The sequence below is a fragment of the Anabrus simplex genome, chromosome 1 (genome assembly GCF_040414725.1).
Source record: "Anabrus simplex isolate iqAnaSimp1 chromosome 1, ASM4041472v1, whole genome shotgun sequence".
In the NCBI taxonomy this organism is placed as follows: domain Eukaryota; kingdom Metazoa; phylum Arthropoda; class Insecta; order Orthoptera; family Tettigoniidae; genus Anabrus; species Anabrus simplex.
Window position 1 is genome coordinate 1,236,390,935 of NC_090265.1, and position 17,175 is coordinate 1,236,408,109.

The following is a 17,175-nucleotide window of genomic DNA, read 5'->3' on the forward strand; positions in this document are numbered from 1 at the left end:
TTTTCCTCTGCATTGTTTTTGCATTTTATTCGGCTGATGATGACCCAGATTGGGCTCGAAACTGGTACCGCTTCCACTTATAATTAAATAGAAATATAACACTACATTTCTCATTTATTTGTATTGAATAGGTTGAACTACATTATTTATTATTTCAATTTAATTGCGATTCATTTCAACACGGAACATCATGAAATTTTTATCTTTCAATTCAAGTAGAGCTGTCAAAATGCACTGTCTTCTTAGAGTTGTTGCAGCCACACTCTGCTCTATGATTTTCGAGATTTCCCTAAACAATACCAGCAGAATGAGATGCTAAGATAATCCCTAATGCATGTTTGCCACCGATCACTTTTCCAGTACTTGTTCCTACTCTAACTACTGCAATAACAAAACGTTAATGCCAAGATCTATAGGTATGCTGTAGCCGTCCTTTCATGAGATACTGTTTAGTGAAAAACGCTTGATCGAGGATTTAGCATTGATGGGACTGACCTTTCTTGACGATTGATCTGGGAAATCATTTCTTCGAGGAATGAATGATGCAGGATTTTTACAATATGATTTAATTAGGATGCTCGTGGGGCCATGTGATTTGAACGCAAAATCTGAGAAAGTGTAGTTTCCGGGAACAGATAATCAAGGTTCCACTGTATACTGCTGATTGAATATTTCTACCTTCTGTAGATCCTCACATATACGCTCCTCTTGTTCTTTAATGATTCCTGGAATGCTGATCCATTTTTCACTAAAATTTATAACTGTTAATTATGCTTGCCATCATGTTATCCTTAGCTGACTTCTTTGTTAGATTCAGTTTCCTAGTAAGTTCCTTCAAATTCTCCTTGCTTCCACAACCATTTCTAAGTGTTATTCACTTCAATAGCCAAGTTGAGCGGCTCAGATAGTGTTGTTCTTCTGAGCCCAAGTTGGTTAGTTTGATTCTAGCTCAGTTCAGTGGTATTTGAAGGTGTTCATAGTTTGAATTTTTGTTGTTGATAAATCTCATCTGAGAAATGCTCAGAATTGTGTAAAAAAAAAAAAAAAAAAATCCATACTTGGCTGTCACCCTTATAAGATTTTCCTAGATTGTACGGCCTTTGACTATGAGACATCAGTTATTTAGTCTAATGTTACGTATATGTGCATGAACATTGCAGGTTTGTCTTCTTGGTCGACTGTAAGCACACAATTGAAATCTCAGAATTGGAAGATCGAATTTCTAAGTGTGAGGAGCATGTTTTAATGCTGGTAAGTACTAAAATATGGTTATCAATCTTAAACATTTAGCAAACTACTGCATTTTTAATTATTACTGCATAAGAGGAAACATGCAAATCTTGGAGAGAATAATAGTTTCATTCTAACAGTTATAATTGTTGCTTTATAATAGAAATATTCCAAAGATAATATAGGAAGCTTATAGAAGTGTTATTTGCAAAAGCTTTATAAAAAAAGAAGGGTCTTTAAATGAAAAACTTGGAAGGCAGAGATAAGAATGAAACTGTCAGTTAAGTGTTTTTTAAATTTATTGGGCATATGAAGAGAGAGGTATTTTGAACTGATGATATATTTTATTTTCAAGATGCTTGCCTATTATCTAAGGATAAGGGATACTAAACAAACCGTATATTGGTGAGGTTTTCTTTGAAATAAGTGAAATATTATGCATCTTTAATAAAGAGTAAAACCAAACCAAACCCCATGGCGCAACAGCCCCGAAGGGCCATGGCCTACCAAGCGACCGCTGCTCAGCCCAAAAGCCTGCAGATTATGAGGTGTCAAATAAAGATTAAAAAGCAGTTTTAATTAACATCTGTTGGAATTATCCCTGTCTGTCCTGTCAAGTGATTCCTGACTATGGCTAAGTAATATTCTGACCATTAGGTGTGATTACATTAAAGCAAAAACTGTACCGTGTGGGCTGTGTAGGTATAAGGTTGCGTTCGGAAAATAGTGTATTTGAACCCAACCATTGACACTTTTGACTATTGTTTTCTTTGGTTTTCCATTTTCACATAAAGCAAATGTTTCTTCCTTCCCGTTCTACCCCTTCACTGTTGTCAAAAAACCTACCTGAGTTAGTGCAGCATTAAATCATTGTATGACAGAGGGAGTTGGCCGTACAGTTAGAATCTCATAGCCGTGAGCTTGCATTTGGGAGATGGTGGGTTCAAATCTGAATTGTTGTGTGGTATTATGAACATTCATTCCTGTACACTCTCTTTATGATGATTACTGAAATCCTTTTTGATTTTAAGTTGTTTCAAAGAACTTGGAAATTTTTATCAAACATTTCGTATGATAAATTATTCCATTCCCTAATGATTATGAGTAGAGACAGGAATTTGCCTATTTGCCTATTTTATTCCTGTGTTCAAAAACGTAGGCTTTTCAGATATAAATCCGTTTTAGGGTTCTTTAAGCTAGATTTCGTTGGTTTTATTGTGCCTATAAATGTCTATTTCAGGGGTTTGTGCTATTTGGAGTATAATTGCCTATTTGATGTCGATTTTCTTCCACGGCATTATATTGTAACTGAATTGCTCATGGTATTATCTTCAAATTTCTCAAGACCTGTTTACCCCACGAACAAAAATGGAAATTCTCAGAAGTCACCAGAAATAGTTCTTGGGAGATTTCCATCAGGAGAAACAAGGAACAATATGACCTGGAAGCCTTCAACCCCTCCAACCTTCTAAGACATATGCGAGTACTACGAAGTACGTTGCACTACCCATATCCCTTATACCTCTTTCTCGATGTCAACTGTTGTACGCGTACGCTTTATCTTCAGGACATGTTGCGATTTATTGAGAAGAAGAAATTTGTCTGTGGCAATGCCCAAAGGAAAATTACTGGGTGAGTTGGCTGTGCGGTTAGGGGTGCGCAGCTGTGACCTTGCATCCGGGATATAGTGGGTTCGAGCCTCACCGTTGGCAGCCCTGAAGATGGTTTACCGTGGTTTCCCATTTTCACACCAGGCTGTACCTTAATTAAGCCCGCGGTCACTTCCTTCCCACTCCTAGGCCTTTACCATCCCATCGTCACCATAAGACCGATCTGTGTTGGCGTGACGTGAAAAAATGTTATTGCAAAGAAAAATCGTCCTATTGGCTGAAGTGGTGGGTCACATGGGATCCCAGTTTCATTACGCATGGAAGGGTAGTCTTCTGCCAAGCTTGCTGTAAGGAGATAAGTTGGTTTGTATCTTTTTTGTGACTGAACTACGATCGCATTTCATTGTGGCATTTATAGGCCTATTAATTTACGTATCGTGGAAAGTTGTTTTGTTGCAAGGCTGTATTAGGCATGAATTTTCAATAATTTATATTGCAAAAATGTAAATAATCATTTAATTACTGAACGAGGAGTTAGAATGCTGGTGGTCTCTTGTCACAGAGTGGATGAGAATAAAAATCGGTATTTTGAACTCTGATTCATTTCCTCTGAAAATAGAGATTTACAACTGAAATATTTTCTTTCTTTCTTTCTTTCTTTCTTAATCTCTTTACCCTCCAGGGTAGGTGTTTTTCTCGGACTCTGCGAAGGATCCCACCTCTACCGTCTCAAGGGCAGTGTCTTGGACTTTGGGTTGGGGAATAAAACTGGGTAGGAGGACTAGTACCTCGCCCAGACAGCGTCACCTTCTCTGCTGAAAAGGGGCCTTATGAAGGCATAGGAAGATCGGAAGGGACAGGCAAAGAAGAGGGAAGGAAGTGGCCGCTTCCTTAAGTTAGGTACCATCCCGGCATTTTCCTGGAGAATTGGGAAACCACAGAAAACCACTTCGAGGATAGCTGAGGTGGGAATCGAACCCACCTCTACTCAGTTGTCCTCCCAAGGCTGAGTGGACCCTGTTCCAGCCCTTGCGCCACTTTTCAAATTTAAGGCAGAGTCGTGAATCGAACCCGTGCCTCCGTGGGTGGCGGCTAATCACGCTAACTACTACACCATGGAAGTGGACTACAACTGAAATGGCATTTAAAAAATCTTGAGTAACTTTCACCAGCGCTACATGTAGGCTCTAGTGAACTCTATTGCGCTTCCGCTAAGCCTTCCCGAAACACAGGTTGAAGATCAAATGTGGTGCAGCTAGGACGATGTCACAGCATGTTTTGCAAGGCTCCGAAGACTATCTTTACAAGACCAGGCCAGGGAAAAGACCGTTGATCTTGATTGGTGATGTCCGGTTAGTAACCGTTGTGCTGTGGGGAGGGGGGCAAGCAAAGAGTGTCTGGGGTGCGTAAGCTCTAGCATCCCATTTGAATCCTGCTAAATTGTGACAATAAGTAAGGTTATGGGTGCATGTCACCACACTTGCAAATCACGTGGTTTTCTAATTTTCAATGAGGGTGGCAGCCTAATGGACACACATGATGCAGGATCTATTGCAGGCAACAGAAAATAGTTTTCATGACAGCTGACCCAGCTGACCAAAGCCAGTGAATAGTAACATAAATGTTCACAAATCGGAGATTTATAGTGCCTCTGTTTTAAATCTTCTAAGTAAGAATACTGCTAGGGAGAGTTGGTGAGTCCCTGACAAGCATATAGGAAGGATCTCTCTTCTCCGCTACTCAGGTATCGTTTCACATCATTTTTTATTATTTTTTAACCCGGTGAACTTGACAGGAAACTGTTAGATTACAGCTGAACATTTCTGAGGACATATTTCCACTTAATTACGAATTCTCTTGTTCCTACGTTAAAGTTTTGTACTTCTAGAAACATCACCTCTAACAGTCCTGTTTTTTTTTTTTTATGAAACAAATGCATGTTATACTTGTTATATACTAAGCAGAGTTGCCAGTTAGCCTAGTTGTAGAAATTTAAGATATAGGAACATTGTAATTTAAGTAAATTTTATTATTTTTCAGATCAAATGTGAAAAGATACTACATAGATCAACATTTAAATACCGCGATGTATTTTATACGAGTACAGAAAGCGTTGTCATCCCAGCTTTTCTATCAGTCCACTGTGAACAGCGACCAACAACAATTTTTTTTTTCCTATTTGATTTACGTTGCGCTGACACAGATAGGTCTTATGGCGACGATGGAATAGGAAAGGCCTAGGAGTGGAAGGAAGCGGCCGTGGCCTTAATTAAGGTACAGCCCCAGCATTTGCCTGGTGTGAAAATGGGAAACCACGGAAAACCATCTTCAGGGCTGCCGACAGTGGGATTCGAACCCACTATCTCCCAATTATTGGATCAATTTTCTATAGACCTGTGCACTGCAATGGTGGGAGCTAATATCCGCCTGCATAAACTGGTGCATCTTCAAACTTCAACAAGTTTCCGGGAGCAATCACCGAGTTGGATAAGAGTGGCTTTCCCTGGTTGAGTCATTTAGGGTTGTGGAAGAAGACAGGAGAAGTTTTGACTGAACCTCTGGGAAGGTAGCCGCTGTCAGCAAAAAGTTGCATAAGAGTCCTGCAGCAGAATCCATTATGAAAAGCGACGGTAAAAGTAGCCAGGGTCCTACGAGGTGAGGCAGATGTAGCAGCTGAAATAAAACCAGATGAAGTGGCTTCATTGAAGTTTTGTCCAGTTACTTCCTGTGATGCTGAGAGATCTTTCTCTCAGTAGAAAACGTTCTGCCCGAAAGGAGAACAAGATTGTTACTGGAAAACATTAAAAAGTTGCTTGTTGTAAATTCCTTTTATAGTTATTGAGTGTGTTATTAAATTATAAGTATTTTTTCATGCCTATTTTGTTCCCTATTTTACACATTAGTGCCTATTTACATGCCTATTTTGGCTAATTTAAGAGCCTATATGCCTGCCTATTTTAACTGTTTTTAGTGCCTATAATTCTCGTCTGTAGTTATGAGCAAGAGATATTGTAACTGCTACTATTTCATGTAAAGGACTTGGAACATCTAGACCAGGGATGGTCAATCTTGTGAAGTCTGAGGGCTAATATTTAAAAAATGTTCTGATGGTGGGCCATAGCGTCTTATCTGCCAATCCTCCATATACATCTTACTAATATTGATTTGTTAATGTCACATAGTTAATGATTCAACAATGACATAACTATTAATAATAAATGTAATTTACAAAAGCTTCAAATTGTATCTCATTAATGAGAACTGTGGCACTGTTCAATGTCATATTCAATGTTTAATGTTGCATTTTGCGTATTTCCCACCAAATGTTTGTCACTATGTCGGGATTGTCTTTCGGATTTCAAATATTTCATCACTGAAAGTGATTGTTCCACATGCAAGTGCTACCAAATAAAGTTTTCATTTTCATTGCATAGGTATTGAAATGGCCCATTTCTTTAGATAAGAACAGCGTATAGAAATCAAGGAGTGACGCATTGCCAGATTTTCTTTTCAATTGTGGGTTACCTGAATATCAATTAATAGCATCTAAAAAATGAGAGTACTGTGATGTGTTTAGTTAGCAAGACTTGGTAGTTTCCAAGGTCAGTAGATGTCATAGTTGCACTGCCTAGTTAGCAGACTTAAAATGGCAAGTGAATCGACATAGTCCATTTAAATATTATTTAATTTTATGTTTGGCAAACTGCGCTGCTGTAATGATAGCGGTGGGCCACGGGTTGTGCACGGCTGATCGAGACCAATATCTCTAAGCACATGAAATCTCTCTTGTTGCTTTGGTATATCTACTCTTATAAAAGGAATTTCATGTTTATATGTAGCACCAGTAGAATGAAATGTCATGCCAGCTCCATGGTGTACAGTTAGTGCACTTGCTTGTCTCTTACCCTGTGTTCCTGGGTTCAATTACTGACTTCTACAAGGATCCCCCTGTGGGTGGGGGACACAGAAGAAGAATACACCCACTGTATCCCCTGCCTGTTGTAAGAGGCAACTAAAAGGGGTGACCAAGGGACGATCTAATTAGAACCATGTGACTACTTGTAATTAGTATCACCACACGGAGAACACCATGGGTCGCTTTTACTTGCACATAGTAGCAGCACTATGTTAGGTACAAAATAGGTTTGTGATTAGTAGCAACAGAGTGCGCTGTTGGCTTTTAAAGTATCTGTGATTAGTACCACTATATGAGCGACGCCATGGGTGAGTGACATCATGGTTCTGGCTTGACTATGATTAGTAGCTACTATACGAACAACACCATGGGATAGTACGAGTCACTGTGGTTAGTACACTTATGTGATGAACACCATAGGTTTGAGTTGCATGTAAATGGTGCCACAATGTGCGAAACACCATAGGTCTGTGTCACATGTGCGAATTTCATTACCTGTGAGTAGTACCGTAACGTGTGGAATATCGCAAGTCTATGCTAGATTAGTACCACAACATGACAAATACCATGGTTCTACTTTTCTAGTGATAAGTACCATTATGAGGAGCTGGTGACTTGGATTTTGGACCCCTTTAGACTACAAATATAATCGATTCAGTATTGTGCTATAGAAGCAGTCCCTTGGTCAGTAATACTCTTGTTGAACGTCAGTTTCTGTGAACGTGAGTCATTGCAGGTCGGATCCACTTGTTTTAAATTCATTTCCATCCATTCATTCTTCGTCCTCATGTTTTGAATTCTGGTCAGTGGAGCATTTTGGACTTTTAATTTGTCATTACATTTTGTCTCATTTTGTACCATTATGGGCCGATGACCTAGATGTTAGATTGCTCTAAAGAACAATCATCATCATCATCATCACCACAAGGATCTTAACCTTGAACTGAGTGAGTGCTGGAGCAGGGTTTACTCAGTCTTCAGTGGCCAACCAAACTGAGTTGATATGAGAGGCAGTGGACCCAGTCACAAAAGCCACGCAATATGGATAAGGATGTTGTCACATTGACCACGTGGCACTCAATATCTGCAGGTCATCTGACTGGGCAGCAGTCATTTGACAGACCTCTGGTTTTATTTTGTTTTTGTGATGTTACGTATGAATAAGTGGTGGTTGGAACTTTTACATTCCTGTCTTAGAATGTTGTCATTTATAATTAAAATGAGAGTATGTTTTATGGTACATTTCCTGAAAAGATATAGTCCATGTAGTAGTAAATTTATTGCTCCAGACTACAGATGTTCAAATCGAATGCCAGTAATTCCATTCTACTCTTGACATTTCATTCAGCCCTACTCCTGAGTTATCCTGCAGAACAATTTTCAAAGTTCTTTGAATTTAGATGCTTCGATTATTTTTATTGGAATACAGTATTTCAAGAATGAGGAGCATGATTCTATCATATTTATATTGTTGCTGCCAAGGCCCAGATTAATAGACATATCATCATTTGGGTCAGTGGTGTGGGGTGTGTATAGGCATAGGGTAATGTCTGGAATTTGTACAACGATGACGATAGTTACTATGATGATAATAATTAGCTGGTATAAAGACAGTAGGTCACAAACTCTTCTCAGTTAAATTTGAATTCCAGTTCTTCTAGTCTTACTGCAAAATGTTTTAATTATGGCAGCACTGAAGTCACATTTGGGATTGTTTCTTAATTCCATTAGTAACTCATTTTCAGTGGAAATTAAAGCATCTAGTATAAGATTTTATTCTTTTTTTAGGGCAGAAAATGAACTTTCCACTGTTGCAGTTGTTGCCAGAATGACAAGGATGAGTGCATCAAGTTTGTATATTTCGGACATAGTTAACATTGTATTTCTTGCACATGTATTTCACTAAAAGATGCACTGGTTTGCTCCACATCTCTTAGTCCAAGGAGGAGTAAAACACAGTAAGTTTGTAGCATTGAAAAATCTATTGTATGCAGCTAACAGTGGTGCGAAACCGAGCTCGATAGCTGTAATCACTTAAGTGCGGCCAGTATCCAGTATTCGGGAGATAGTGGGTTCGAACTCCACTGTCGGCAGCCCTGAAGATGGTTTTCCGTGGTTTCCCATTTTCACACCAGGCGAATGCTGGGGCTGTACCTTAATTAAGGCCACGGCCGCTTCCTTTCCAGTCCTAGCCCTTTCCTGTCCCATCGTCGCAATAAGACCTATCTGTGTCAGTCCGACGTAAAGCCAATAGAAAAAAAAAAACACACACAAAACAGTGGTGCGAAAGCTGAATCAGGAAAGGTTTCTTTCATTTAGGGAAACTTTCGTGAATCTAGAAGAATTGTACAATGTAACTTCTTGTAATCACGTAATCTGTCTTCTAACTGAATTGTTAGATTGTCCATAATTTCACAAAATGTCGTGCTGTATATAGTTTCAGGCTCTAGGTTCCTATGTTTTCTTTGCATTTCATGTGCATTTTCCTGATCTTCATTCCAAAATTTTTCAAATTTGTTGAGGCATGTGTTTCTGAACACTCACTTATCTCGATTTCTTTCACAGCAGAAGACTATATCCATGGTTTTAGTTTGCAGCACATTGTAAAGCACATCTGCATGACAAATCAATGATGAAAATACTTCCAACAGAAAGCAACAAAAGAAACCTTTCAGAAAAACTGCACAACCATCAGCCTGTAGAACTGTTTCAGTTCCATTTTTGGGTATTGTCAACAATGGTTTCAAAACGTTTGATGTGATTGTACCTACTCTGTTTGACTATATTTACTAGTCATGATAAGAAATTCCATGTAGTAGATGAGACGGTAGTCTAGACAGCATATTTTTAATCTTTTCCTTCAGTTTGTGAGTACGTTTAGCTGATTTTGTAAAGAAGGAAACAATTCCTGCTAGTGTAGTGAATAAATTATTGGATTCCTTAATCTTCCTGACACATTGCTGTAATACTATATTCAAAACATAACCATAGCAGTGCACAAACAGTTCTTGAGTATTTCTCTCTTACTAGTGTTTGCGAGCTTCCAACATTGCCAGATAGTCTGACTCGTTGGCTGAATGGTCAGCATACTGCCCTTCGGTTCAGAGGGTCACGGATTCGATTCCCGGCCGTGTTGGGGATTTTAACTTTCATTAGTTAAATCCAGTGTCTCGGGGGCTGGGTGTTTGTGCTGTCCCCAACATCCCTGCAACTCACACACCACACATAACACTATCCTCCACCACAATAACACGCAGTTACCTATACGTGACAGATGCCGCCCACCCTCATCGGAGGGTCTGCCTTACAATGGCTGCACTCAGCTAGAAATAGCCACACGAAATTATTGTTATTGCCAGATACAATCAGTGAACTATTGTAAGTTTGTCCTGTGATTTTATCTTCTATTCCATACGGCTTCAATGGCTTCAAGTTGCTCACATCAGAGAATATTAAATGAATCTCTCTCGAACATGTCCATATTTATCTATGTACCGAGTGAAAGTTGATAATTGTGATGCATTGGAAATCCAGAGGTTTCATTTATGAGAATGGACACAAATTTAGATCCATTTATTTCAGTCTTTATTGCCTCATTAATTGTACCACTGACTGCTGCAATGAAATCATTTTGAATTTCAGGAGAAGTTCCTCTAAACACCATAGATTTTAAACAGTCATCCAATTGCTGTGTAGTTCAGAAGTTCTTTATAATTTCCTGTGTTTAATGGATCTTCATCTTCATTGTGCACACAGAAAGATAATTCCTGCCTACCTAGAAAACTAACTGCTCATACAGCAGAGGAGTCCATGGATACAATAATTATGGAAGTGTTTAAAGATGGTGATTAGTGCTGGTTTATGGCCCTTCTGCTCCCCATATCTAACAGTCCATGATTTTTATTTGTGGGATACCCTGAAGGACAAAGAGTACCAGGCAAACCCATGCACATTGGAGGAACTTAGGGAAAACATATGAACTGCAATTAGAAACGTTACACTGTAAAAACAAAACCCACAATGAATTAATTAAATAAATTAAAGACTTGTTCTACTTCCAAAAAACACCCCACATACTTCTTTTCTGGGGAAAAATGACCCAATTTTGATTGATGACAAATGTAGTGTTTGTAGTGGTTAATCCCATTAATAATATAGGGATTGGGAATTAATAATACATATAAAGTGTAAGTTAATCCTTAATTTTTAAGTGGGGGGAGGAATTGGGCCATACTGACTGTTAGAAATTATGATAATCTGTCAATAAATTATTGTTTAGGATGTGGTAAAAATTAGAGGTAATTTTTTTCTGTGTTTTCAGTTAAAACTAAAGTTTTTTATGTTTTCTATTTTCAGACCTGTCCTAAGTGTGGTACAGCCATAATTAACACTCCACGATTTAGGAATTATGCCAAGACTTATTTCCATTACGAGATGGCGATTAAGTCACTTGTATTTAAGAAGAAAAGGAAGATTGAATCCCAGAAGAGTGGTGATGTGTCATTACTAAGATCACTGATCCGTAAAGAACACATTAGAGGTTAGTAATATATTATTATATTTCATTATTTTAATTATATTGTACCTTTAGGCAGCATGAATTATGCACAAAATTTACGTGCAATATACTTAGGTCTACGAGATCTCATTAATACATTTATTACAAAATATAAACAAATCATTGCATGTTATTTCCAATCATGAGTCCTTTCTGGATGTTTTGATATTTTTGAAAGTTTTTAATTTTTATGCTTTAGACAATCAGGGATTTAAATGAGACTATGGAGTGGGTATGTAGGAAATTGGGGGAGAGATTTGTAGTTCGTAATGGGTGGATAGGAAATGGGATCTATGCTCAGATGGCCTTCACTTGAACTGAAAAAGGTACATATTTGCTAGGGTGTTTGTTTAGAAAGGTAATAGAGAGATACATTTAAGGAAACACGGTGGACTAGAGAACAGTGGTGTGAGTATAGGGAGCTGGAAGTTAAGTAAGGATGACTTAAAATTGTCAGTGTTAAACTGTAGGAGGATTAAAAAAAAAAAAGAACTAAGTAATTTAATAGATGTACAAAGAAGTTCAGGGTGAGAAACATGAAATTCTAGGTGTAAGGTTTATATCTAAAGATAATAGACAACATGATGTTTTTGGGGTGTACACACCTGGCAAGGGCTGATACTGATGCAGATTTGTTTGATTAGATATTCAGTCATCTGGGGAGCAACACAGATAGGAACGTTATTTTAGTGGGTGCTCAAGTTACCAACTGTTAAGTGGGAAGGTAATGTGAATGATGGAAAGCATGACCAACAAATTGTAAATAAGTTAATTTGGGAAGGACGGTTGAATCAGAAAGTGATGGAACCAACTAGAAGGAAAAATATTTTAGACATGATGCTGATAAAACCATGAAGCTGTGTTTGTTCTAGTTAAAAATAAGTGCAATGGAAAGTAAGGTTGAAAAATGAGAAATATTAGGCAATACTATGTGGCTGATAAGAGAGGCATGGGCAATTTATTAAAAAGCAATTATGATTGGTAGAAAATGGTGAATAAAAATAACATCCTAAGGGTTGGTTTAAAGCAGTTCTTGAGAAGTATGGAAATGGGGGAAAATGAAAATCCGCAGTCTGTTTCAGGGTGCAAAATGAGAAAGAAGTGGTGGGGGGAGAAGGAACTTAGTGTTTATTTCAGGCAGTATCTGGTGGGGGAGGGGGTATAAAATTACCCTGTAATTTAATTACCCCCTGCCCCCAGAAAAATGCAAATTTTAGATCTTTTTGGTTAAATTTTGTTGTTATAACAAGAATGATAAACATTAGAACGTTATTCCAGTCAGCTGAGAAGTTTGAGAGACTGTAATTTTCTTAAGAAAGGCTGAACAAGGCGCAATTTGTCCAGATTTATTGCTTTATTAGTGAAACCTTCTTCTACCAGGGCTAAGCATTGACTGAACAAATTTGCCGATTTATACACTGCTTAAGCGAGTCTACCTATCGGCCTCTCCAAGAGGTACAGGAGGGTTGCAAGCTCGAGCTACTTAGAGCGATGACAAGGGAGGAGAGCTTCAAGTAATTTACGCTTTTGCCTGGGTTTCAGATGGACTTGTCAGAGTGAAACAGGTGAGGAGTTTTTATTTTATAATGAAAGAATTCCCCCCCCCCCCCCGGGCAATTTTAGTGGAGGGGGGGACCTTTGAGTCAAAATCGTCGGTGGGGGGAGAAATCCCTCCCCTTCCCCGCGATTTCGCACTCTGGTCTGTTTCCAGTCATTGGACCGGTTCAAGAATGGAATGAATGAAAGCCTCATCTAGCGGCGAGGATAGGAAATGTGCTGGCTGCTGAAGCCTGTCGCACTCCTCTGGGGCAATGAAAAATGACTGACAGATCAAATGAAATGTTGATGGAGAGTGTGGCTGGAATGGACAGGGAAAACTGGAGTACCCAGAGAAAAACCTGTCCCGCCTCTGCTTTGTCCAGCACAAATCTCACATGGAGTGACCAGGATTTGAACCACAGTATCTAGCAGTGAGAGGCCAGTGCGCTGCCGCCTGAGCCACAGAGGCTCTATGGAAATGGGTATGTACTATTAAAGGTGGTAAGGACCAATTATAACAGAGGGAAATAGAAATTAAAAAGGAGGTGCAGGTTGGAAAGAAATAGTTAGGAATGGTCATGGAAGGTTAAAGGAAATTACTAGGAAAGTGAATTGAGCAGAAACATTAGCTAAGAATACCATAATGGAAAATATAACTGGCAGTCTTAAGAGTTCTAGGAAAAAATGGAAGGGTATGTATAGGTACTTTAAGGCAGAAACAGGTTCGAGGAAGAACATTTTAGGGATCATTAATGGACTTGCAGAGTGCAGAATAATTCAGTCAGCAGTATGTTAAGATAGTTGGGGCGTAAGGATAATATCCAGATTGAGAAGGTGACTAATACAGGCGGATTACTAATATTTACCTTCGGTGATAAATATATTTACAAAAGATACAGAGTTTGAATGCAACAAAATCAGCTGGAATTGATAAGATTTGAATGCAACAAAATCAGCTGGAATTGAAAAGATTTCTGGTTATATGCTAAAGGCAATGGGTTGGGATGTAGTGCCGTATCTGAAATATTTGATTACTGCTTGCATGATCAGAGTTTGAATGCAACAAAATCAGCTGGAATTGATAAGATTTGAATGCAACAAAATCAGCTGGAATTGAAAAGATTTCTGGTTATATGCTAAAGGCAATGGGTTGGGATGTAGTGCCGTATCTGAAATATTTGATTACTGCTTGCATGATGGTGCTACACTGAATGAATGGAGAATTGTAGCCCCAGTGTACAGAGAAAGGATGATAAACATAAAGCAGATAATTACAGGTCAGTCAGCTTGACATGTGTTGTTTGTAAACTCTGGGAAAGCATTCTTTCTGATTATATTAGACACATTTGCAAAATTGCTCACTGGTTTGATAAAAGGCAATTCTGGTTTAGGAATGGTTTTACCAGTATGGTAAAACTTGTAGGATTCCAGCAAGATATAGCAGATATTTTAGATTCAGGAAGTCAAATGGACAGTAGCGTTATTATCCTATCCAAGGCTTTTTAGATAGGGTATATCATCAGAGACTACAGAAGAAAATGAGGGCTGTTGGCCTAGACAAATGAGCGGTTCAGTGGATGGCTAAATTTCTAAAAAAATAGAACTCAGAGAATGAGAGTAGGTGAAATATCTGATCCTATAATGATTAAGAGGGGTCCCACAGGGCAGTACAGTGAAACCTCATTAGTGCGTTCCTCATTAACACGTTTTCCTGCTTACCACGTTGTAAATTCAAAGTCCCGTTTCTCATTGCAATAAATCTATATAAAAGTACCTCACTTATCACATCACAAAATTTTGGTATTACCGCTTGGTACGATCACATTTTTCTTAGCCCTGAAATTATTTGTCATCCCTTGTGGAAGGAACTTGATTTCCAACTCGGGTAAGAGCTGTCGCTGCAGTTGCGTGATAACGGGAAAAGGCCTTGAATTCATGAACTTCACAGGATAAATTGCACCTTCGGGGAGCAAGCCATTAGCCTCAGAAATGCTCAGTTTTTTTTTTTTTTTTTTTCTGATTAGCAGTGAAACTGCAGAATAACACAATGAGTTTGTTTGTGCTTGAATTTCACATTCCATTCAAAAGTTAGAAATGTATTTCATGTCTAAGTCGTACAGTGAAGGGTAGTGAATATTTGTCGCGCGATAGCCTATATCTGGAACATAATCGTGTGAAGTTTACCAGTGTAGTGCATATTTGTCTTGTGATAACCTAATTATGGGTACGGAAAAAGTAATGAAATTCCTTACTAAGGAAGACAAGTTGACTGGCATCCACATCTTTAAGCACGCAGAGTTGGCATGAATGTTGAACTCACAATTTCCAGTTGCAACTCAATTACTCGAATCGGTCTTCGTCGGCTCAAGTTTTGTTCGATTCAAAATCGCGGCCAAAGTCATTATATTGCAGTTGCAGATGGCCATGTATAACCTCCAATTCATTGTCTAAGTGTATGACCAGAAATATTATGTTTAAGAACCCACTGGTCCGAAATAAAAGGCTTCTACTAACATTTGTTTTGGAAACACTGTGATCTGCAATAATACTTCGATAATTTTATGGGCCCTGTTCATATGTTTTCATGTTTGTTGTTTGGTGTTTTTAACACTTTTTAGTGCACTGTTGTTATTTTATAAGCCCCAGCGGAATAAGTTTTCTTACTTGTTCTCTTGTGCTTTTTCACACCTTTTAATGCTCTCTTCTCGTAAGTTTTTCACTGTACCCGCAGATATATGACTTAAAATCCGTCAGAAAAAATCGTATCTAGTTTTTCCATATCCCTGTTGGATAGTTTTTATTCGTGTATTCAGTACTAAGTTTTCTCGCTTAACATGTTATTTTTCCTTGTCCCCTGCAGAAATGGCTTAACAAGGTTTTGCTGTATTATTGGACCTTTGTTTTCTTGTTTATGTGTTTATGTAAATACCATATTAGGCATAGGGATGTGGTGACCCCATCATGCAGTGAGAAACCACTGCAATCAGCTACCAGATTGTTGGCGGGAAAACCATAATGTTTGTGGGGTATGGAAGAAATGCCTACTCCCAGTCCTGAACAACAACGATGAAATAAGGCAGAAATCCTTCTTCACAATTTCATAGAATCATCCTTCATCTCTCATCTTCACCTTTCTAAATAACATTTAGAATTGTAACTCGAGGATTTATCCTCATCTCAAGGTGACACCTTAGACCAGGGATGGCGAACCTATGCCACGCGTGTCACTAGGTGACACGCGAACATGATTTCGGTGACACGCCAATTGGACATAATATTTTTATATACGTCTTTTACTACATACAATACATATCTTGTAGTGTTTCACGTGTTAGAAATAAATATTGAAAATCTGAATACTTGTTTCATTCGGACGTGCAATATGGCAAAACTGCTTCACTGATAGGTCTGAAAGTCAAGTTAGATAAGTGTCGTTTTCTGGTGGTTTTGTATATGGACCTTGCAAACATGTTTTCAGTGCCGAAAAGAACAGAAACTTAACAAAGGTAGTGACCGGATTTTTCAAGAACAGTGGACAAGGGAAATCGGACTGTTAGAAAGATGTATTGCGTTCGAGAACAGTTGTATTCCCTACATTTAATGTAAAGCGCCATTTCGAGACTAATCATTCAAATGTTTGTTCCATGCCAAATGAAGAAAGAAGCGAGTTCGTTTCACAAAATATCGAACTTTACACAAAATAAATTATTTTGCATCATATTTCCACCTGAGGAATAATATCAGTGCAGCTGTTATATCTGTGTCACTGCATAGTACAGCATGCATGGGAAACCGCTTTCTGACGGTGAGTTCTTGAAATGAACTTTCTTATTGATGTCCGACACATTATTTGAGAACTTCCCTAACAAACAACAAATAATTAACAGAATTAGTTTAGTTTAGTTTATTTAATGAACATAACAGGCCTCCAGCCCAAATACACGCTCATAATATAATAATCGTAATAATTAGTATACTAATAGTCATAAAAATAACCCTAATAATAATAATAATAATAATTATAATAATAAACAGAATTAAAGGAATGCCAGGCAGCTGAACTGCTGTCAAGGATAGAATAATAAGAATGAGTGAAGAAGTTTTGGAGCAATTGCAAGACAATTTGCATAACTCCCAGATGTATGCAGTATGTTATAATGAAAGCATGGATGTGACCTTACAAGCAAGGATAGCTTTTTTTCCGATTTTGCTTGCTTGCTTGTTGTTTAAAGGGGCCTAACATCTAAGGTCATCGGCCTTTTCCGATTTTCTTATGGAGATGTGATGAGAGAGAAATAAGTAACATTGTTGAGCATACAAAC

The 17,175-nt window shown here is 38.3% G+C and overlaps 1 protein-coding gene across 1 annotated transcript in view; it reads left to right on the plus strand.

The window, feature by feature from the left end:
- The window catches only part of LOC136858228 (NFX1-type zinc finger-containing protein 1), a 161,445-nt gene that overhangs the window by 122,630 nt on the left and 21,640 nt on the right, over window positions 1–17,175 (plus strand). Inside the window, exons 12-13 of the mRNA XM_067137614.2 lie at window positions 1,161–1,251; window positions 11,113–11,296. Of these exons, the coding sequence (XP_066993715.2) occupies window positions 1,161–1,251; window positions 11,113–11,296 (275 nt within the window). The remainder of the gene's footprint in view (window positions 1–1,160; window positions 1,252–11,112; window positions 11,297–17,175) is intronic.